The 22,110-nt window shown below is 60.0% G+C and overlaps 2 protein-coding genes across 8 annotated transcripts in view; one reads left to right on the plus strand and one right to left on the minus strand.

Annotated features, from left to right (window-relative positions):
- The window catches only part of KCNG2 (potassium voltage-gated channel modifier subfamily G member 2), a 43,326-nt gene extending 33,720 nt beyond the window's left edge, over window positions 1–9,606 (plus strand). Inside the window, exon 3 of the mRNA XM_042962738.1 lies at window positions 8,797–9,606. Within this exon, the coding sequence (XP_042818672.1) occupies window positions 8,797–9,606 (810 nt within the window). The remainder of the gene's footprint in view (window positions 1–8,796) is intronic.
- A 4,595-nt stretch (window positions 9,607–14,201) lies between these two features.
- The window catches only part of SLC66A2 (solute carrier family 66 member 2), a 52,311-nt gene continuing 44,402 nt past the window's right edge, over window positions 14,202–22,110 (minus strand). For 4 of the 7 annotated variants that reach the window (XM_042961438.1, XM_042961442.1, XM_042961440.1 and 1 more), the window contains one exon: window positions 14,202–15,874. In XM_042961438.1, the coding sequence (XP_042817372.1) occupies window positions 15,667–15,874 (208 nt within the window). In that variant the 3' untranslated portion in view covers window positions 14,202–15,666. The remainder of the gene's footprint in view (window positions 15,875–22,110) is intronic. The other 3 variants (XM_042961441.1, XM_042961443.1, XM_042961444.1) reach the window with 2 other exon arrangements.

Genomic DNA, 22,110 nt, shown 5'->3' on the forward strand with positions numbered 1-22,110 from the left:
TGGGACGTTCTGGAAGGGGCAAAGGGCGTCAGTGATTGCCACGTTGGGGTGGGGACGGTCTGGCTACAAAGAGGTGGCACAGAGATGGCGGGGGCCACGGTGGTGCTCGCGGGCCTCGACGCATGTCCGGAAGGAGCACACATCCTCCCACGTAAATCCGTGGGCACGTGTCCGCTGTTTCCTGAGAACCCATTTCCCAGACCAGGATTTCCAGGCCAAATGTACACACACTTTGAAGGCTTTTAAAATATAATTGTGAGAATTTGTACAAATTTATTCTCTGCCCAGTGACCGGGGATCTACCTGGAACCACCCAGGGCCTCCAGACCCTTGGCCTGGGGGAGAGAGTTCAATCTGTGTAGCTACTTAGGGGAACAATTCAGCAATTGCTGACAAACGTGAAAGTGTCCCACCTGACAAAGCAGGAAAGCCCTAGACAAGCTCTAGCAGGTGCACACGAGAATATTCCCAGTTGCGTTTGCCTCTGTTGGGTTTTGTTGTTGTTGTTGTGCATTTTGTTTCGGTGATGGCGAGTGATAACATCTGCCTAAGGTTTAAACACATGTTCCCAGTCTGATGTTCGGCTTAGTAGTGCCTGGACATACAGGGACACGGAAGGAGCGGAACGTGCTAGCTGAGCCGGCTCCCTTGTAGGCAGCTGACCTTTGATTCTTGAGCCACAAGTCATTGAAGGATGCCAGTTCCTATCCTAGAAAGAAAACAAAAGAAAAATAGGACGGACTCACGGCCCAAGGGCTCAGGTGCCAGCTGGGGTGACTTTGTTCCCTGCCACGTGCTAACTTTGAAGGTTGATACCCAGACCCGGGCGGCCACTGGGGAAGGGCACACAGTGTCTTGTGGCCTTTCACCGAGAAGGGAAGTTTGCCAGGGAGGAGCCCAGTGAGGGTGTCCAAGCCCGTCTCCGGAGGAGGGGTCGGGATGACCGTGGGGGCTCCCGGCAGGAGGGCTCTGCGTCCCGGAGCTCAGAGAGTTAGGGCCCTTCTGTTACCTTCAGCCCCTGCTGGGAGCAGGCCTGTGTGCTGACTCAGCTGTGGCTCCCAACCTGCTGTCCCCGAGGATGACCCTGCACTGGGGCTCTTTCTTTCCCCCAACCACGGGCCTATCCCCACGTCATGGACCCTTTCCACAGGCTTTAGAGACCCTTGGGCCTCGCCTTCCCCAGCACCACCACCCCCGCCTAATGCCCCCCAGGCTTCCTGGCGGTGGGTCCAGTGCTGGGGCTGTGACCTCTGGCCCCGGCCTCATGTCGTCTGGGCCTTGAGGCCAGGTCTCCTCTGCCTTTGCTCTCCTGGTCCTCAGTCCCTCCCCCACAGCCTGGATGCCACCTGCTCCCTGTCGCTGCCTGGGGCCAGTCCTGGCAGCGGAGGCCCGCACCAGCCTTGACCCTCCTGAGTGCAGCATAACCCACAGCTCCTGGCCGTTCCTGCAGGGGTGTCCACTCCACGCTGCTCCAGCCGCCCTGTTACCACCCCCATCTGGGCTGGGACCGTCCCCCCAACCCTAACGTCTCCATCTCCGGACCCCAGCCCTCCTTCCATTAACGTCTCCGTCTCTGGACCCCAGCCCTCCTGCCATTTCCTCTTGTCTCACGCTGCTTCACGGCTTGGCTCTCACCTCCCCGACCATGTCCCTGCCTCCATCCACAGGAGCTGAGGCCTGGCCCCACGTGGCCCAGACATCCCCTGCTTTTTCCACCTGTCTCCCAGGGCCTCCACACGCCTGCAGGGGCCCCTCCTTCCCGACACACCCCAGCTTAACGCTTGTACCCCAGATGAGAAGCCCCTGCACCTGTCACTGTCCCTCTTGGCGTCCACCGGCCACACGGCACCGTCCGGCATGTGTCGGCAAAGGGACCTCACTGAGGCTTCGTCCTCCGCTGCGGCTGCCGTGGGGCCGGGGCCCCAGCGCGGCAGCCGTGTGGCCAGAGCAAGAGAGCTCTGATTCCTGGGATCCCCTTATTATCACTTTATATTCCTGCGGGGCTGGGAGGTGAAGCACATATGGGTTCCGGAGCCGCCTTTACCTGCGCCCGGGGGGGCGGGGAGGGGGTTTGCACATATGTGGGGCTCCCTGGTACCTCCTGGCACATGGGAGGCGATGTGTCCCACATGCGCATGTGGAGGGGGTGTGGGGGGGAAGCGGCCCCCACACTCCCCGGGGGTCTGCAAGACCGGTGCTGCCCAGACCCATCTCAGGGTTTGGGGTCCGCTTTCTGTCCGTCCACAAGTGTCTGTACCAGAGTCCCTGCGTTGTCTCCAAGACCCCAGGGCCACAGCCCCCTCCTCTTGCCCCCGACAGTGAGCAGACGGTCAAAAGCCGTCGGCTGGACACCCCATCCAGTTCCCGAAGGCCAGTTCCCGAGTGGGAGCAGGGAGTGACCACAACAAAGAGACAGACGGTGTTTTGCAGCCTAGAGCCAAGCAGGCAGAGGTCAAAAGGCATCGGCCCAGGTCCGGCAGAGAGAGAGGTGTCCGGGGACCCCAGCCCCACCGGGGCAGGCGGGGACAGCCTGCATGCCTGTGCCGCTCAGCAGGGCTGGTGCGCAGACAAACGTGTTATATCCGTTCGGGTGCGGTTTGTGACCTGGGCACAGCTCCACACGCCCATGAAAACAGAAGCAGAGGCCGGACAAGGGCAGATAATGAGAGGGAGCCCTTCAAAACTCGGTGAGCCACGCCAAACGTGGGTTTATTTCTGACCCGATTTTGCCCAAACAGGCCAGATGTGTCAAATTATGATAAATCAGGGTCTGTTTTCTGGGTTAAAGTTCCAGAAATAGCAACTTCCAATTAACCTCCACGGCTGGTCCTTAAGCACAGGGCAGCCGGGGGCAGGGCTCTGGTGGGCTCTGACAAGCTGTGTCATCTCGAACCCACCGGGGTCGGGCTGGCTTCAGGCGAGCATACTGGGGTCACTGTGCATGCGCGGGGTTGGGAGACAGCCTTCCCCGGCCACCCCCCGAGGGGCCCAGGGTCTCTACATCTGCTCCTTCTGAGCATGGAGGTCACGCCCCGGACGGGGACTCACACAGCTGCACTCGGCCGGCCGGGGTGGCGGGGGCTGGGCCACAGTCGGCCCAGACGGATGAGGGGCCTCATGGGGGTGCGGGTGGGGCTGGGGCCCCAGGACACCGAGCGTCCCTGTGCCGTGGTGCTCAGACTCCTGCCTTCACCTTCCAGACCTGGCTCTGGGCCGGACTTCAGCCACCCTCCTCCGCCCCGTCCCGGGTCCTTCCACAAGCTGGGACTTTTCTAACCACACTGGCCCCCGTGGGCCCCGGCCGGCCGTCTCTTTACTGAAAACTTGTCAGTCGGGTTCCCCCTTGGATCCAGTTTTCCCACTCCTGAGGCCCCAGGCTCTCTGACCAGCCCGGGTGCTGAGGTGTTGCCCTGGGGAAGTCCTGTGACCTCCCTGAGCCTGACCTGGCTTGAGCCTGATTCCACACCAGGGGTGTGACAGCGGGACCCCATCCTGGGGAGGGTATGTTCCCCAGGCTGGCCTGCCCCCTGGGGTTCAGGACTCAGAGCCCTTCCACCATCGCCCATCGCAACCAGCCTCGACTTGTCTGCCATCGGGATAAATAAGCATCACAAAGAGCTGGGACAAAACTCCCACCGAACCTGGGGGCAGGGTGGCTCCGGGAGCAGGGGTCCTCCGTGCCTCGAGCGCCAGCTGGCACGGAGCAGCGCTGGGGAGGCCTGACCGAGCCCGTGGGATAACAGCGGCCACGGTCGGCTGCTGGTGATGCCAAATTCTGCACACCTGGGACAGCAGTCCTGCAGAAAATAAATGGGAGCTGGCCCTGGTCCTAAGGAACTTTCCAGAAGGATGAACGGCAGACGCCCTCGCTGTGTCCGTGCCCCCAGTCGCTGTGGACTGTCCTCCCACCAGGCCTCGCCCCTCGAGTGCCCTCCTGCCAGGACCTGTGCCTCGCCAGCCGCCACCGGGTGAGCATGAGCAGAGCCAGCCTGCAACACCGTCTGCGGGGGGAGAGCAGCTGGCACCCCTGCCCGGGAGCCCAGCGGGTGATATCCCCACCTCACTGGTGTTCTCCAGGGACCCGGGATCTGCAGGGCTGAGGTTGACAGATGGGAGCAGGTGGAGAGGCCAGGGCACCCCCAGAGCATGGCTGGGGCAGCAGCCCTGGGGCGCTCCACATACAGCAGCCCCCGATCCCAGCTCTGCTCTCTCCATGCGACTGAGGGACACAGGCACAGGGGCTGACGCGACGCCACAGACTGGACACGCTCAGGCCCCCAAGCTGTGCTGCAGACCTGTCCACAAGAAGCCGGGCCCCTCCAGTCAGGCCGCAGCCCCTGCGTGTCTTTAAATCAAGGGCAGCAGAGACGCCACAGGAGTTTCTGGGACAGGCGCAGCACCGTTGGCAGCTGCAGTGAGCTGGCTGTCCACTCCCGAGCCAGGATGGGCCAGGTGACCCCTGGGAAGCCTCTGGACTGGCCGAGACACCACCGGCCCCGGGAGGAAAAAGCCTCTTGGAAAGATGGGCCGTCGAGGATCCCCAACCGGTGGCCTGCACACCCCGGGAGAGGGTCCGAAAACCCCTTCGTCTGGGCTGAGGCGCCACGGCCTCTGTTCGGGACAGACCTGCCAAGTGGTGTTCAGGGGACTTACACCTAAGCTGTGCACCTGCAGTCAGGCATGTGGAAGTCAGAAGCAGCAAGCGCGTGGCCATTATTTCCAGTCGCCAAACAGAGACGAGCAATGAGGCGGCTGAGGCATTGGGCTCTGACAGCTCGTTAATGGAAGGGCTGAGCTCTGCTGGGTGCACACACACCGCCTGAGGCAGTGAGCCTCTGGCTGGGAGTACAGATGGGAGACAGGTTTGCGGGAGCCCGGTTTGCCTTGGGTTCCTTGAACACCCACGACGAATCGGCGCCTGGCCCTGGACATACGAGACAGGACTCGGGGAGAAGCCCTATGGGTTCCTACTCACCGCTGGCCTTCAGAGTGCCGAGCTCAACGCTACGGTAAATGTTTGCAGTGCGTAAAAACTGATCGCAAGCCACCACCTGCCCCCATTTGAAGCAGCAGCAGCTGTCTGTGGGTGACAGAAACTCGCCAGGACTGGCCCCCCGGAGAGGGCTCAGGAGCCGGGCAAGTGTCAAGTGTGAGGGACGTGAGCCAGTGGGGGACAGCGCAAGGCCCCCGGTCCCTCTCTCCTCCAGCATGGGGTGGGTCCACGAGAGCACGCGGGCATCGGCTGAGTCTGGCGTGTTCTCTCCAGCCCCCGGGGAGGGGGTTCACTCCAGGTGGGGGTTCAGGGTCAGAGGTGAGACGGGGCCAGACCAGGGCCCGCCAGCAGCTGGGGGCTTGCAAAGGTCCGCACGTTCTGCCTTCCGCTGCATCAGCAGATGTCCGGGAAGGCCCCGGCACTGGGACCCCCCCACACACTCAGGTTTGCCTAGAGACTAAGTGTTCTTTCAAAACAGCTTTACCGATCTATAATTCACATGCCATACAATTCAGCCGTTTAGAGTGAGCGGTTCAGTGGTCTTTAGTACATTCACAGCGCTGTGCGCCCATCACCACAATCTAATTTTTGAACGTGTCTATCACCCCAAGGGAGACCGGTGCCTCTAGCACTCAGCCCCCTTCCCCCCCTCCCCCCCGAGCCCTGCACAGCCACTAATCTGTCTTCACGCGTTCCGTGTCCTGGGCTCCGGCGGGAGCAGCATCAGACAGCAGGCCCTCCGTGGCTGGCATCCTTCGGGTCACATCTGTGAAGATCTGCCCGTGTTGCACACGAATCAGTACCCGTCCCTTTTGATGGCCCAGTGGTACCCACTGTATGGATTCAGCAAGTTGTGTTTACCCTTCAGTCCGCCGGTGGACATTCGGGTTGGCTCGTGCGGCACCCCCTGGCGAACCCCGGTGCGCGCTTTTGTGCGCACGTGTGCTCACCTCTCTTGGGCGCACGCCCAGGAGTGGAATCGCTGGGGCGTGTGGGAATGCCACGTTTAGCTGCGTGAGGAGTGCCAGACTCTCTTCCAAAGTGGCCGGACTGTGTCATGCCGCGCCAGCTGTGCGTGAGAGCCCCATTTCCTCCACGCCCCCCAACACTCGCTGGGCTCATTCCAGCCGTCCCGGGGGGAGGGAAACGGTATCTCTTGGTGGTTTCAATTTGCATTTCCCTCATGATTAATGATGTTGAGCATCTTTTCACGGGCTTCTTGGCTGTTCGTGTATCTTTCTCAAAATGTCTATTCCTTTGCCCATCTCTTAATCGGGGCTTTTAATTGTTGAGTTGTAGGAATGCTTTATATATTCTAGACACAACTCCCTCATCAGATGTATCGCTTGCAAATATCTTCTCCCGCCCTCTGGGTCCTTTGCTTTCAGATGGTGTCTGGAATAGTTGCTCCAGCCGCTGCAACAAAGGACCGCAGACCGTGTGGCTGAAACGATGGAAACCTATTTTCTCACAGGTCTGGAGGCTGGAAGTCTGAGGTCAAGGTGTCAGCAGGGCCGGGTTCTCCTGAAGCCTCTCTCTGTGGCCTGTAGACACTCTCTTTCCCATGACCTCCGTGTGAGACTGTGCCCTGATCTCCTCTTTTTATAGACACGTCAGTCATGTTGTATTAGGGCCACCCTCGTGACCTCATGGAACTTGAGTCACCTCCTTAATCAAGACTCTATGTCCAGGGGCACCTGGGGGGGCTCAGTCGGTTGAGCGTCCGACTTTGGCTCAGGTCATGGTCTCGTGAGTTCGAGCCCCGTATGGGTCTCACTGCTATCAGTGCAAATCCTGTTTCCGATCCTCTGTCGCCCTCTCTGCCCCTCCCCCACTCACGCATGCTTTCTCTCTCTCTCTCTTTCTCAAAAATAGGTAAAACATTAAAAAAAAAAAAAAAGATCCTGTGTCCCAATACAGTCCCCTTTCTAGGTGCTCTGGGTCAGGGCTTGAACATACGGATTTTGAAGAGAAACAATTCAGGCCGTACAGTGTCCTTTGAAGCCAGGAGTCTTAAATCTTGATTAAATGCATCTATTTTGTCTTGCTTGCTCATGTGTTTGGCGTCATCTCTAAGAATGTTTTGCCAAATCCAAGGTCATGAAGATGCTGGGATCTTCAGCCTAAAGAACTTCCTTCTGAATTTTTGCAGGGCAGCTGCGCTAGAAGCAGATTCTTTCAGTTTTTGCTTCTCTGGGAAAGTCTGTATTTCACCCTCACCCTCGAATGACGGCTTTGCTTGGGTACAGGATCCTCGATGGCCACCTTTCCCGAGCACTTTGAACACGTTTCCCCACGGCATTCTGGCCTGCGCTGCTTCTGCTGAGATGTTAGCCTGATCCGGGTCACTTTGCGAGGACACGCCGCTTCTGCCTGCCCGGGGTTGGGGTAGGGGGTGGGGCGGCTCTGCATTTCGCCTGCTTGCGATCCGTGGAGCTCCCGGGATGTGCAGGTCACTGTGTTTCCATAGATTTGGTGACTTTTCAGCCCTTATTTATTTCTAAAAGCGTGTGTCTCCTCCGCCCCCTCCCCGCTCCTTCCGCACTGGCGTTTTACAAACTCGCCCCACACTTTTCACACTCTCCGCGGTCCCCCTTCTCTCTTCTCGCATAATCTTCTAGTTCACCAGTTCGTTCTTCTGACGGTTCACATCTTACTGTGGAGCTCCTCCCGTGATATCTCCTTGTACTTTTCAACTCCAAAATCTCCATGTGGTTGTTTTAAAACGTTTCTCCTTGTTGATATTCTCCATTCGAGGCAATGGATTTGTCATCGCACCTTTCACCTCTTCCATCTGCCTCTGGTTCCGTGAGCACATCGGTGACGCTCCTTTGAAAAATCCGACATTGGGGGCCTCTCAAACGCAGTTTCTGTTGCCTGATTTTTTTCTGCTGTGTGGATCATACTTTACTGTGTCTTTGCCTGACATGACTTTTTCATTGGAAACTGGGCATTTTACGTAGTACACTGTAGCAGCCCTGGGTAATACACCCCCCCCCCCTTTTTTTCAGGGCTACTGTTATTTGCCCATTTGTTTAGTGATTGGCCGGATTGTTTTGGTGGAGTATATCCTTGCCCTCCCCACGCACCCAGACACACACAGAGCTGAGCCCCTGACGCTGCCCCTCCGGAGGCACAGTCTGGGGACGCCCACGGTCTGAATGTCCTCCCATTTTCCTTCACTACCACCCGCACGGTTCCGGAGAACCCCTCCAAAGTGGAACTTCTCCCTGCCGTGTTACAAATGAAGCCTGTGCAAGAAATGAGCTGCTTTGGGAGCCGGCTTCTGCCCCCAGGCAAAACCTCCGCGCAGGGGCTGGGGAGTTGGGAATGGGGGCTTTGGTGACTCCCGTTCTCTCAGCTGAGGGCGGGGCGCGGAGCGACCCCGCAAGCCCAGGGACAGGGCGCCCCTCTCAAGCGCACTCCCCCAGGGGGAGCCCCGCGGCGCTGGGCAGTGGGGTGTCCTCCCTGAGCCCGGGTGGGGGTGGGGAGGGGCTCCTCCTCTCTGCTTTTTAAGCGAAACTTCCTCCATTTTCTCGAAGAGATGTTCCATTTGCAGTTTGCCCCGCGGCCCGTTTGCAGAGGCTTCAGTGACGTTTCCCTGCGGCGCCGGGGGCCGTGGGCAGAGCTCCTCGCCCCGCCCCCGATCTGGAAGCCAGCCTCCTCCGGCGGGATCGGGACCGTCCCGCACAGGAACCGCCCCCCCCCCCGCCCCCGCCCCCATCGGCGGCGCTCCGGCGAGGGTCGGGGTCCCGCCGGGAAGGGCGGCCCGGGCGTGACCCCCCGCCCCCTCTCCTCCGCAGGGCGAGTGCTCCCCCAAGTGCCGCAGCCTGTTCGTGCTGGAGACGGTGTGCGTGGCCTGGTTCTCCTTCGAGTTCCTGCTGCGCTCGCTGCGCGCCGAGAGCAAGTGCGCCTTCCTGCGGACGCCGCTCAACATCATCGACATCCTGGCCATCCTGCCCTTCTACGTGTCGCTGCTCGCGGGGCTGGCGGCGGGCGGCGCGGGCGCGGGCGCGGGCGGCGCGGCGCTGCTGGAGCGCGCGGGGCTGGCGCTGCGCCTGCTGCGGGCGCTGCGCGTGCTCTACGTCATGCGTCTGGCGCGCCACTCGCTCGGGCTGCGCTCGCTCGGCCTCACGGTGCGCCGCTGCGCGCGCGAGTTCGGGCTGCTGCTGCTGTTCCTGTGCGTGGCCCTGGCCCTGTTCGCGCCGCTCGTGCACCTGGCCGAGCGCGAGCTGGGCGCGCGCCGCGACTTCTCCAGCGTGCCGGCCAGCTACTGGTGGGCCGTCATCTCCATGACCACCGTGGGCTACGGCGACATGGTGCCCCGCAGCCTGCCCGGCCAGGTGGTGGCGCTCAGCAGCATCCTCAGCGGCATCCTGCTCATGGCCTTCCCGGCCACGTCCATCTTCCACACCTTCTCGCGCTCCTACTCGGAGCTCAAGGAGCAGCAGCGGCGCGCCGTGGGCCCCGAGCGGGCCCCGCGCGACGACAGCACGCGCTCGGACAGCACGCGCTCGGCCCCCGCCACCGAGGACGGCGCGCAGGGGCCCGGGGGCGGCCACGGCTGCCGCCCGGGCCCGGGGGCCGCTCCCGAAGAGCCTCTGCAGAAGTAGAGCCTTCGCCTCTCCTCCCGCCCGCCGCGCGACCCGGCGGGGGGGGGGGGGGGGTGGAGACGGGGGAGGGGAAGGGAGGGGAGGGCCCACCCCGTACGGCCGCCCCGCGCCCCCCCCCCCCGCGGGCTGTCCACTGCATGTCGCTCGAGCCAGCGAGGTGCGGGCGAACAGCGCTTCCAGCCCGGTCGTTCCCTCATCCGCTTTCCGCCTTCCCTTTGGAGCTCGGCCTCTGGCCCAGAAACTCCGAGCTTGCAGCAAATGCCAGAAGGCTCTGCGGCTGGCCCGGGGCGGGCGGGGGGGGGGGGGGGGGGGGGGAGGGCGCGGAGGGGGCGGGTAGGGGAGTTCCCTGAGGACCAGCCGGCCACAGGGGGTCTAGGGGCCGAGCCCCACCGCGAGGGAGCCCCTGCCTGCACATGACGCGCTGCTGAAGCCCACACCCCCGACAGGGACAGGGGCAGAGGTGTCACATCCACACGGCCACCCACGCCCAGACCTCTGACCTCCCTCCCGCAGGCCAGCTCCGTGGGGGCTTCCTGGACCCCCCCTTCCCCCCACAGGCTCTCCCAGAAAAAGACTCTGCAAAGCTCAAGGCCTGCATGCTTCCCGGCCCTTGTGCTGGCCTTGGACGTGCTTACCCTCCGGGGTGCCTCAGGAACACCCCCTGGTTCTCCAAGGGCCGTGGGGGAGGGGCTGGGTGTGCAGCCGCTGGAACCCCGTCCTCACCAAAGCATGAGCCTATTTCTGCTGCGGGCATGAAGGAATGGAACTTTCCGAATCATGTTACTTTGTACTTTTTCATGTTAATGAGTCGGGCCATGACATGGGAGACGTTGCTGCCACAGGCCCCTGGGAGGATCACCCATCACCCGCAGCATCCCCCCCCCCCCCACCGCCCCGGGACCCGCTGACACCCGCACCCACCCTGCCACCATCACAGCTTTGGCAGGGGCCCTGGTGCGAGGCCAGAGCCAGGACAGGCTGGGGTGGGGCTGGGGTGGGACCCTTGCTCTGGGGACATTTCCTAAGATGCTACCGCAACCAATAAAAAGTGCCACCTCTCCTGCACATACCTCTGCTGAGTTCCTGTGGGCGGCACCGGCGTCTGCCCCAGGCACAGGGGCTCCCAGGCCAGGAAGGGGTTTCCTGCCATCGCAGGGAAGTCCGTGTGTGCAGATGGCGGGGCACCTCTGCCTGGACAAAGCCCTTGCATGCAAAGCCAGGTTGTACCCCTCCGAGTCCTACCGCGAAGAGCCCTGTCCCTAAATCTGCAACCACACTGTGACACACCCCCCCCCCGCGCCGGGGGGCTGGTCATTCTCTGGGAACTAGGCTGGAATAGAACCGGGGGCTGGAACTGCAGGGCTTACACAACAAGCCCCAGCTCTGGGGTGGGGTGGACGGCCTCTCGGCAGACAAGTTTCCCCTGTATCTGCTTCCTCCTCACCCCCAGCCTCACTTTCACACACTCACAAACACACAAGTACCTGGGCTCCACCGCTGGAGTCTATAGGTCAGTGCCAAGTGGGCAAGGGCAGTGAGGAGTAGGGAGGCTGAAATAATGGTCTTACCAGCAGCCAAGAAACGTTCTGGGATCAGAATGAGCTGAGGGTCCCCAAACCACATGCAGGTGAAGGCTGTCTCCCGCCGTCTGCTCTCGCATGGATGCTCACGTCAGCTCCCTGAGGCAGAAAGGGTCCCCTTGTATCAGATGGGGACACGCTCTGTCCACAGTAGACCAGGCCATTCGCACCCGGCCTGACACCTGCCCCCCCAGCCCGAGCTTCTCCCTGGGGCAGGCTCCTGGCAGGTGGGAGGCTGGGCTCCTGCCCTGGAACCCGCACTCCCTGGGGCAGGCTCCCCTACTCCTTCCTTCCTGGGTCCACGTACTCAAGCAGAGGCCAGCAGGGCTCTGCCAGGAGAGAGGGCAGGGAACTGGGGGCCAGGGGAGCCCCCCTGAGTGCAGGCTCTCGGCAGGCTGAACCCGGAAGCCTAGCCCTGCCTCTTCCTGATGTTTCAGGTTAGCTGAACCCCCAGAGGATGGGGCTCGGGAACCCACAAACACACCAAGGGTGGCCGCGCTCTTGCAGTGACAGCATTGGGTCTTGCTCAACCCGGGTGCCGTAGCTGGTGCCCGTGGGGTTCCCACGCGTGGAGGCCACACTCAGGGTGCCCACCCCTCTGCTCCTCATTTGGCTCGGCTGATGAGCCCCAGGGGCAAACTGCTTTTTCCTGTGCCGTGGGGCTTGCTCAGCATCACCACGAAGACCTCCAGAAATTACCCGAGTTGTCTCTCCAGGACCAGGTCAGAGGTGGTGGATGCCCTGAGGGACCTGTCCCCTGTCCTCCTAGCCCGGGGCCTCAGTGGTTCTGTGGGTGCCCAGGAGTACCCCCCCCCCCAAGACTAGGAGAGCCCGTGGAACACCACAGGTCCCAGGAAGGAGGGGCACCTGTCAGCCGTTCTGCGTGGGGTGCACTTTTCCCAGCGAGCCCCAGGTTTGCTTTCCCCTCCCCCACGGTACCAGCCACCCCGCCTCCCCACCCCCCAGCCCCATCGCCGTCCCTTCCACACAGTCCGCGCTCCTGCCGCTGGGCGCCGGGCAGGCCCCTGCTGCCTGTGGCCTCACTTTCCCCCTCTGGGTCAGGGACCGGGAACTCGCCAGGTCCCCACCAACTGCCCCCTCACACACTCTGACAAAATCTGTACTGAGACATCTGCTGTGGGATAGAATTGTGCGAGCCCTACACCGTGACGCTGACATTGCCAATCTGTTCGAAATGCGCAAAGGCAATGAAGGGGGGCAGTTCGGAAATGTGGCCGTTATCACCTCCAGAATCATGCGGAGAGCACTGTCCAGCTCCCGGAGTATCACTGACTCGGGAGGCAGGCTCTGACACCAGGTTATGATCACTGGTCAGTGACTTGTCCCAAACCAGCAGGCCAGCCAGAGGCCTCTGGCTCACCAGAAACCGTCCTGAGTGTGTAAGGGGTGTGATTTGGGGCCGTGACGTTCCAGAAACCACCCCCCCTTGCCCTCGGGGCCGCTTTGTGTATATACAGTGCTTTCCCTCTTGTACCTGAGCCCTGCCTCGTCCCCCCACCTACGCCCATCACACCCACCCGCTCCCCCCACACCCACCCTGGCTGAACTGTGTGCTTCTGGACAACCTGGAGAACCGTGCGGGCCGAGCACGGCAGCCCCAGGACGGAACCAGCTCCAGCATCGGTGTTGGGGAGTCTGAAACCCTCCCCCATACTTGCTGCCCAAAAGATCCCTACACACTTTGCTTTTGGGAAAAACGCACCACACACACACACACACACACTCTCTCTCTCTCTATCCCTCTCTCTCTCTCTCTCTCTTTCTCTCTCTCTCTCTCCAGTCCTTGGCCAGCTGGAGACCGGGACAGCAGAAGTGGCCCCAGAGCCGTGGGCAGGGCCACAGCACATTCACAAGCCTCCGTGTGTGTAAGTTCTCCGAGGCCCGGCAGGATGAGCTAGACCGTGGCGCTCACCCCGGAAGCCGTGACAGCGTCTCCGCACTGCTCCCACCTCCCAAATGCGGTCCTGTCAGAGGAAGGGCCATGAAAACAAACAGGAGGCCTAAGGCTGCGGAGGGTGGCCTTCGCCTGTTTTTAAGTGGGGCCGTTAAAACCTGTGCCCTCCCCCCGACAGACAGCTGTGTCCAGGGCTCAGGGCACGTGCTGTCCCGGCCAGGGCGACAATGGCCCCGTGGCTCTCCGCTCTGAGAGGCTCTCTGCTCGGAGACTCCTCAGAGGGACACGGCACTCTCTCCGTGCCACTGCCCTCAGTGGCTCGTCAGTGGAGCCGCAGGAAGAGGCCGCAGGTGAGTTTTCAGGAACACAGATGGGTTCACAAGAAAGACACCTTTGTATATTTTACCGCCTTTCATCTTACTGTGGAAGTTTTCACTGCATGCATTAACTTAATTAAGTTGATTTTAGGTAACACATGATCAGAAAGCAAATAAAAAGCCACCGCCAGGCAGGACTGTTGTCCTGCGGCAGTAAGCGGCCCCCAGGGCCCACGCCGGGGATGTCTGCTGCCGGAACGAGGGCCACACCTGCGTCACCACCTTGGATCGGCCCCAGACCAGACTCACTCTCAGACTAGAATCCAGGGCTGGGGGGTGACGCATCCCAAAACTTAAACTATCACTTCCACGTACCTTCACTTTGTGTATGGTTTTGACATTTTTTGTATCTTGCCCCCCAGTGTAAATTGTCTCCAAGAAAAAAAAAGAAAATGGCTCAGTGCAAACAGCTTCGTCCGTACTTGCCATACAGAACGGTCGATTATTCTTGAGACACGGCTCTTGGCCTAAAACAAGGCACTTCCCGCCCTTCCAAAGCATTCCACGGTCGGGGCCCTGTCGGCACAGGGCCGTCACCGGTCCGGGGCTGGCCTGCCTGGGGAGGGGGCACCTGAGCGAGCAGCCCGGGTCTCACAAGGACAGCCGCACCCCACGGAAGGGGCGTCCACCCTTCCCTGGAGACCCTGAGGTGAAGTAAGGGCGGGGACCGGTTCCTCCCTCTGTCCTGGGCCCTCGCTCCCGAGTCCATTCACGAGGCCACACTGGATCCGCGAGCGGTTTATTGATTCACAGTCACCACGCTGACAGAACGGAGCGCCCCCCCACCCCCCACCTGGGCGCGGCCGGTCACCACTGCAATCGCTGACGTTTTAATTCGGAGGCAATTACTGCTGCAGACATGTCCCTTCATTTTTATAAACTAAGCATTTCCAGGTCATCTCACAGGCCATTAACTCGGCAGGATCCTCGCTCAAACACGCAGGAGTTTTTGAGGAAAACTCTGGAGGAGGGAACGGCTGTGCACAGCAGACACCACTAGGACTGTGGCACCCCGGTCAACCCCCCCCCCCCCCGAGAGCTGCCCCTCTGCCCAGCAGAAGGGAAGCCACGTGGAAGCATCCAGAACACAGGCTCTGGGGGCCTGGGAGCTTGCCCAGGGCTGCTGGGCACGGCCGAGATGCTCACGTGACAGCGAAGGGGGGAAATACGGGGCGACCGGAGTCACCCAGCAGCCCCCACCGCAGCCAGATGCAGGGGATGTGGAGGACCAGGGGTTCGGCGGGCAGAGATGCCGGGGCCCGGCCCGCTACCCCGGAAGGTCACCCCAGGCCTGAGGGCCCAGAGTGTGGGGTGTGGGACTGGCTCGGCAGCAGGGACACGGGCCACACGTGTCCCCACTCCTGGCCCGCAGACCGGCCCCCCGTCCCGAAGATGGAAGGCTGTGTGCTGCAGACACGTGCATTCCCCAGGATACGGGGAAAACGCCCCGCAAGGCAGCTCTCCTTGGGGGACCCGGTCGCGGGCCCCTGGCTTTCCTGGGAGCACACGCGGGCCACCGGCACCCCACCACACCCCTGAGCCCCAGCAGGGTCCACACCGGTGCCTGCCAGGAAGAAGCCAGCATAGCAGTGAGGCCCGGGGGCCCACAGGACAGCCCTGGGCCCCACTGCCGAGCTGACGGCCGAGTCCTGAGTCCCATGAGGCAGCTGACTGCAGGTGGCCCCGAAAAGGCCAACTCTGGCCGGATAATCAAGAATGCTCATGACGCGCGTCCTCACGGCCTCCTTTCCACATGTATCAGGCGGGCTCTGCGCCCGGGCCCTTCTGAGACCGGGCTCTGCACTCCGGAGGGGCTTCATGGTGTCCTCTGTCCTGTCGCAGCCCCAGGTCAGCCTTTCCCGGGTTTGTGAGCACGTTCCAGGCTGCAGACAGGCGTCTTGTGAGAGGAAGGAAGAGAACACTCGCTTTTCCATCGCCCGAAAGCGGCTGCAGCCCAGCCCTCGCTGTGAACCCCACTGGCGCCCGTCCTCGGGGCGGGCGGGCACAAAGGGCGGCACCCAGGCCCCCCCACCGGCCCACCCCAGACCCACAGAGGCTGACAGAGATCCCGACGGCTGAGACCCCTCTGGGGCCACGGTGCCTGCCCGCCCCGACGGGGGGGCCGGGCGGCCGGGCGGCGCCTGCGGCTGGAGACCGCCACGCGTCCTTGTCCTCCTCCCCGGCTGCCTCAGAGGGCCTTGGCACTGGCGGGGTGCGCCGCGTGGGGGGCGGGCTTCGGGGGATGGCGGGCGAACGCGTAGGCCTGTCCCAGGATGGCCAGGTCCACCAGCACCTGCAACAGGCCACACACGGAGAACTGCAGGGGCGCGCCGTTCAGCAGGAAGTAGGCGGTCTTGAAGGCGTCCCCGCTGGTCCACATGAACACCATCTTGATGCTGCAGAGACACCAGCCAGCGGTCAGGAAACAAAACGGGGCTGGGGGCTCAGCAGACGGGGCAGTCGGGGGACACCCGGCCCCAACCCGTCCCTCCCATCCCTCCCATCCCTCCCATCCTCGCCATGAGGGCCCTGCATGCCCCGCCACGGGGACAGGGAGGCCCTTCGGCCGGAGGCGCCTCAGCTGTGCGGGGCAGGAAAAGGCCGACACAGCGGTGGGGCCCCCACGGCCTCACAGGTGCTCTGCCCCTCGCGGCTGCGGGCACGTCTGTCACGTGCCCCTCAGGAGACTCGCCGTGGCCTTAGCACAGGGGAGACCACCCCTCCCCACGCTGCATCCCAGGGAGTCGACCAGGCAGGGGCAGCAGCCACAGCCACAGGACCTCAGGACGGCCGCACTCGGCCACAGGAGCCTTGCCCAGGACAGGTGGTGGCCCCCTCAGCCTCAGCTTTCCCCTCCTGGCCGCGGAGCCCCCGGTCTGCACCCAGGGGACAAAAGCAGGGGCTGCCAGGAGAAGCGGAGCAAAGCCGGCCACTCTCGGAAATCCCTGCCCGGCCAGACCCCCCCCGCCCCACGTGAAAGCTCACTGGAGGGTGATTCCCTTCCTGGTCACGGACGCCGACCCCCCTCAGACACCTCAGACCCGTCTGTAGGGGGACAGGGACCCTTGGTGAGTAAAGAGGGAACTGTCACTCACGTCACTGCCCACAGCCCACATGCACACCACCGAGCCCTGGCTCCCCGAGCGACGAGCGGAACACCGCTGTGCCTTCCCGCGTATGCTATGTTTAAATCGGACCGCCTCCGCCAGCAGGCCGAACCTTCTCCAACCAATGAAACCAGGCCACAGGGTTTGGGGGTGGTGCCACCAGGCAGCAGGAAGGACGGTGAAGTTCCCCAAGCAGACAGGGTGCCTGTCAGAGCCGCAAGCACCAGACGGAGAAGAACTTACGTCGAGGGCGAGGCAGGCGCTGGGCTCTTGCAAGTGGGCACTCCTCCACCCCGGAGCCCTGGCGTTCGGACAACCTCAAGCCCCAGGCTGGTTCCGACAGAACCGGGGTGAGGAGCCCCGTCTCCTGAACCCCAGCGCATGGAGGCAGCAGGCGCTCAAACACGGCTCTTGGTCCCATCCTCCGCCCGCTGAAGTGTCACACTGGCCATGCAGGACCGACGGAAGCGGAGAAAACAGCCTGAGGTTCTCGGGGACGGTCGCTGGGGAAATGGCCTAAGGCCGAGCTCCACCCAGCTTGTCTGTGGGCAGGCATCCACGTCCAAACAGCCCACGGATACATCTCACTTGGCCTGTAGTGTTGGCTCACGTAGTATTTCAAAATGTTTGTTCTGAGTTAGCTGATAACTAATTCTGCATTTTGAAAATCCAGATTTATTACATATAACAGATCTTTTTCTGGCTGCTTTCCACATTTAACGTTGGTTTTTAGCAGATTGTGATGTGATACATGTTTGGGATTTGCCAAACGTCTGAAATCTGTGTTTACCTAACATCAAATTTGGAAAATTTTCAGCCATTATTTAACTATTTTTGTCTGCTCCACACTCCTCTCCTAAACTCAGACGACATCAATGTTAGATCTTTTGGTGCTGTCCCTACGTCCACTTTTACCCCCAGTTTTTCTCTGTTGTTGAGAATGTACGATTTTTATCGATCTGTCTTCAGGTTCAGACTCTTTCTCCTGTTACCTTCATTCTGCTACTGAACTCACGAAGTACATTTTTATTTGGTTGTCTGTATTTTTTAATTTAAGATCTTCTATTTGGTTCTTTCTTATAGCTTCCACGTCTTTGCGGAGATGTTCTGTTTTTCATTCATCTCCAGAGTGTCCGCTCTCGCTCTCTAGAGTGGTTTCCAGTGACCGCAGTGCCTCTGTCACCTGGTTCACGGTCCTTGTTGTCAGCTGGTTCCCGTGTCCTTTGACAGCTGCTGAGATCTTCCCGGTTCCTTCATATGTTGAGTAATTTTGGTTTGTATCCTGGACATTGTTAACATATAATGAGACTGGATGCCTTATTAAACCCTATGGAGAATGTCGGGTCTTGTGTTCTAACAGCAGCTGATGTGGGCTGCAGGTCAATTCAGCTCAGTTTTCAAGGCCTCGGCAGAACCACCTGGGTCCGGACTGTGCAGGCAGCACTCAGTGGCCGGGCTGGGATGTGGGTGGTGGTCCTCCCCAACATTCAGTTTTCAACGCCTTTGGGATGTAGGTTAGGGCCAAGTCCATGCATGCATAGCTTGGCGTGAGCCCAGGAGTCACACGCAACTTCACAGGATCCCTGTCCCAAGATGTTCCTGTCCATCTCCCTGACTCTGTGCCTCGGGGACACTCCTTTCCCAGGTCCTCTGGCTGGAAAGCCAGGGCTTTAGTGTCCAGGTCCACGTGGTGGCAGGGTGGAGGGAAAGAGCCACAGGATTCCCCTTTACTCTCAGGGGCAGGTGTCTGTCCAGCCACCGCTCACACGGCCCCAGCTCGGCAGACAGCCCTTCAGGATTGGGACTTGCCTGGAGCCAGGACATAAGAGCAAGGCCAAAACATCAACGACAACAACCTCGGGCGTCTCCTCACTCTCTGCCCTGGAGGGGGCCCTGCCCCACGCTGGGACCAGTGGAGGAGGCCCCTCGTGGAGCTCTTTCCACCCTACCCAGGGCACAGTGCTGAGTTCCAGGCTGGCAGAGATGGACGGGAAAACGGAACTCAGGTCAGTCATCCATGTGTCAAGTTGTGGTCTCCTTCCCGTGACCTGCCCGCGCCGGCTGACTTCTTGGAGTCCCCACAGCTGCTCCGTGCCTTCTGTCCAGGCCTGCAGTTGTGCTCAGGGGGAGAGACGGGCTTGCCCCGTGCAGCCTCGTGGGAAAGATCCGAGATTGGAAGTTTGGGTCTGCATTCTGCCACTGGCCACCTTCCCCAACTGGTCCCTGTGGACATCGGACCTAGTCCACCCTGGGCAGCATGGCTGAGGAGCAGGAGGGACGGTGCTGGCTGCTGTGACATTTCCCATGGGGATTTGTCACCTGCGGTAATCAAAACCCTCCACTTCCCACCCCGTGCCTCTCTCTCGGTCTGAACTGTCCTGGTCTGCAGCACCAGCTGGGGATGTCTGCCTGTGGGTGACTCGGCATCATGGCTCAGGGCCTCAGTGGGGCTGCAGGGCAGGGACTTGGGCTAATGGCACCGTTAGAACTGGGGGAACCGTGGAGATGGGGGGCACAGCACGGAGACGAGCTGAGTGAGGGAAGCGGTGTGAACGGGGGACAGAGCTGACAGCACGCGGTCCCCTCCAGGCCTGGGCTGGGCCACCAGGAGGCCGCAGGCACCTGGCAGACTGGGGCCCGGGTGCACGGAGTGAACTGCACCGCGGAGGGCCGGCCTGTCCAAGCTGCTCACAGCCCCCACACTCACAACACCACACTTTCCGAGGAAAACCCACAGCCACAAAGCAAGCACCTCAAGGAGAGCTCCGAAGGCAAGCGAGGTTTCTGCCATGAAGACAGGAGGGAAGCAACGGGCGCTCAGAGGAAGAGGCTCGTTCCATTCTACGGACTAAGAGCTCAAGGCACGGTCTCCCCCAGAGATACCCAAGTTTAGGAGGGGACTGAAAGACCCTCCTCAAAACACAAGGAAAGCCTAACGAGCCACAGAGACAGTTCCAGCTCAGGCAGCAGGGTCAGGCAGACGGCCGGGCTGGAGCCTTCTCAAGTGGGGCTTTGGGGTTGCAGCCAGAGCCGGAGTGACACCAGCCTGGAAAAGCCCTGTGTCCCCAGCCCCTCAGGGCCAGGCCATTCCTGGGGTGAGGGTGCCGGTCCTTTGATGGCCCCCTGGCCAGAAGCTGGCCCCTCCCTCCACTGGTGGCTCGGAGAGAGACAGGACTCCACACAGCGGCACTCCCTATGGGGCAGGCAGAAAATGCAGCTGAGGTCAGTCCCAGTACCCGAGGCCACCCCTCCCCTGGCGCCCTGTCAGAGCCCCTCTGCGTCCTGAGTGCACAGGTGCACGTGCAGACGTGCGGTCACCGCTCAGACGTGAGGTCACCTGATGTAAAGAACATTTTTAGCCGCACAGACCAGACGCCTCACCCAGCCTCGGCCCTTGAGTCAGCTATGGCTCGGGGTCAGGAATGTGACAGCCTCGCTGAGGTCCCACGACCAGCCGCCTAGGTCAAATATTAACCAAGTTGTTCCCGCCCCGTCTGGTGCAGGAGAAAACCAACACCCTGAGCAATCTGCTTATCGGGAAGGAACGCCCCTGTGCAGACAGCAAGGACTCTGATGTACAAGCTCACGTTGTCACCCCAAGACTGTGTGGTGCCCTGCCCCCAAGACTCCCAGGACCTTCAGTGAGCTGTGAATTCCCATCCCTTGCAGCAGCTATGGGACAGAGGAGCGAGCCGCAGAGGTCGGGCTATCACTCTTCAGTATGTCTGGGGTGTCTCGAGTGCCACCCAAGGGAGACCCCGACTCCTCCTCCTACACGGAGCCCAGGGTTTCCACAACGCAGGAAGCCCAGCTGGTCGCCTCCCAGGCCCCAGGCCATGTCCTTCCTGCTCAGGCTGGTAGCCTGGGAGCTGGAGTCCCGGTCAGGCCACCAGCTCCTCCCACACCTGGCCATCCCTACCCCCTCCCACTATTTTAATCCCAGCTCCCATTACCTCATTCTTGGCTCCTGCATTTTTTCCTCTCAGACTACTCCTAAAATACCTCTCACCTCATCCTTGCCCTGCCCCGCAGTCCAGAAAGCCTTCCCCACAGCACACAGGTCAGGCAGGCCAAGCCCTGTGGCCTCCCCAGCCCTCCCCTCAGGAGCCCAGGCCCAGACCTTGCCCTCCTCCCACCCATCAAACTCCACCCAAAACACATCCCAAAAGAGTAGGTTTTTGTGACCTTAGGTCAGACAATGGTTTCTTGGGCATGACAACTAAAGCATAAGCAACACACACACACACACACACACACACACACACACACACACACACACAAATATGCTGGACTTCATTCAATTTAAAAATCTTTTGTGCTGAAAAGGAAAATATCAGGAAAGTGAAGACAATCCACAGGATGGGAGAAAAAACTTGCAAATCATATACCTGACAGAGTTCCGGTATCCAGTGTGGATAAAGAAATCTACAACTCAGTAATAAAAAGACAAACAACCAAATTTAAAAATAGACAAAAGGTCTGAACAGCTATCTCTCCATAGACATATAAATGGTCAAGAAGCACACGAAAGGATGTTCAACATCATTAGTCATTAGGGAAATGCAAATCAAAACCACAACAAGATCCCACGTGACACCCACCAGGATAGTGGGGACGTGGGGGAGAGCGCAAGCAGGGGAGGGGCAGAGAGAGAGGGACAGAGGATCCAAAGCAGGCTCTGCATTGACAGGCTGACAGCAGCGAGCCCGATGTGGGACTCAAATTCACGAACTGTGAGATCATGACCTGAGCCAAAGTCAGACGCTCGACCAACTGAGCCACCCAAGTGCCCCCAAATTTTTAGATTTTATAAAGCCCAACATGTAGTTTTTATGTTGTTTCCTGTGCCTTTGGTGTCACATCCAAGAAATCACTGCCAAATCCAATGTCATGATGCTTTTCTCCTGTTTTCTTCTAAGAATTCCATTGCTTTAGGTCTTACATTCAGGTCTTTGATCAATTTTGAGTTAATTTTGGTATACGGTGCCAGGTAAGAGTCTAATGTCATTCTTTTGCATGTGGATATCCCATTTCTCAGAACCATTTGTTGAAAAGACTGTCCTTTCTCCAATGAATGGTCTTGGCACCCTTTCCGAAAGTCACTTAACCATATATGTAAATGTCATTTCAGGACTCTCTAGTCCCCTGGTCTCTTTGTCTTTATGCCAATAACACACTGTCTTGATTATTGTACTTTTTAGTTATTTTTGAAATCTGAAAGTATGAGTCTTCTAGTTCTGTTCGAGATTGTTTTGACTATTTGGGGGTCCCTTAATATTCCATATGAATTTTAGGCCTGGTTTTTCTATTTCTGCAAAAAAAAAAAAAAAAAAAAAAAATCACTGGGATTTCGACAGGGATTCCATTAAATCTGAGATTGCTTTGGGTAGTACTGACATTATAACAATATTGAGTCTTCCAGTCCATGAACATGGGGTGTCTTTCCATTTACTTATGTCTTGAATTTCTTTCAGCAGACTGTTTTGTAGTTTTCATTGTACAAGTCTTTTATCTCCTTGGTTAAG

Source organism: Panthera tigris, chromosome D3, assembly GCF_018350195.1.
Source record: "Panthera tigris isolate Pti1 chromosome D3, P.tigris_Pti1_mat1.1, whole genome shotgun sequence".
Taxonomy (NCBI): domain Eukaryota; kingdom Metazoa; phylum Chordata; class Mammalia; order Carnivora; family Felidae; genus Panthera; species Panthera tigris.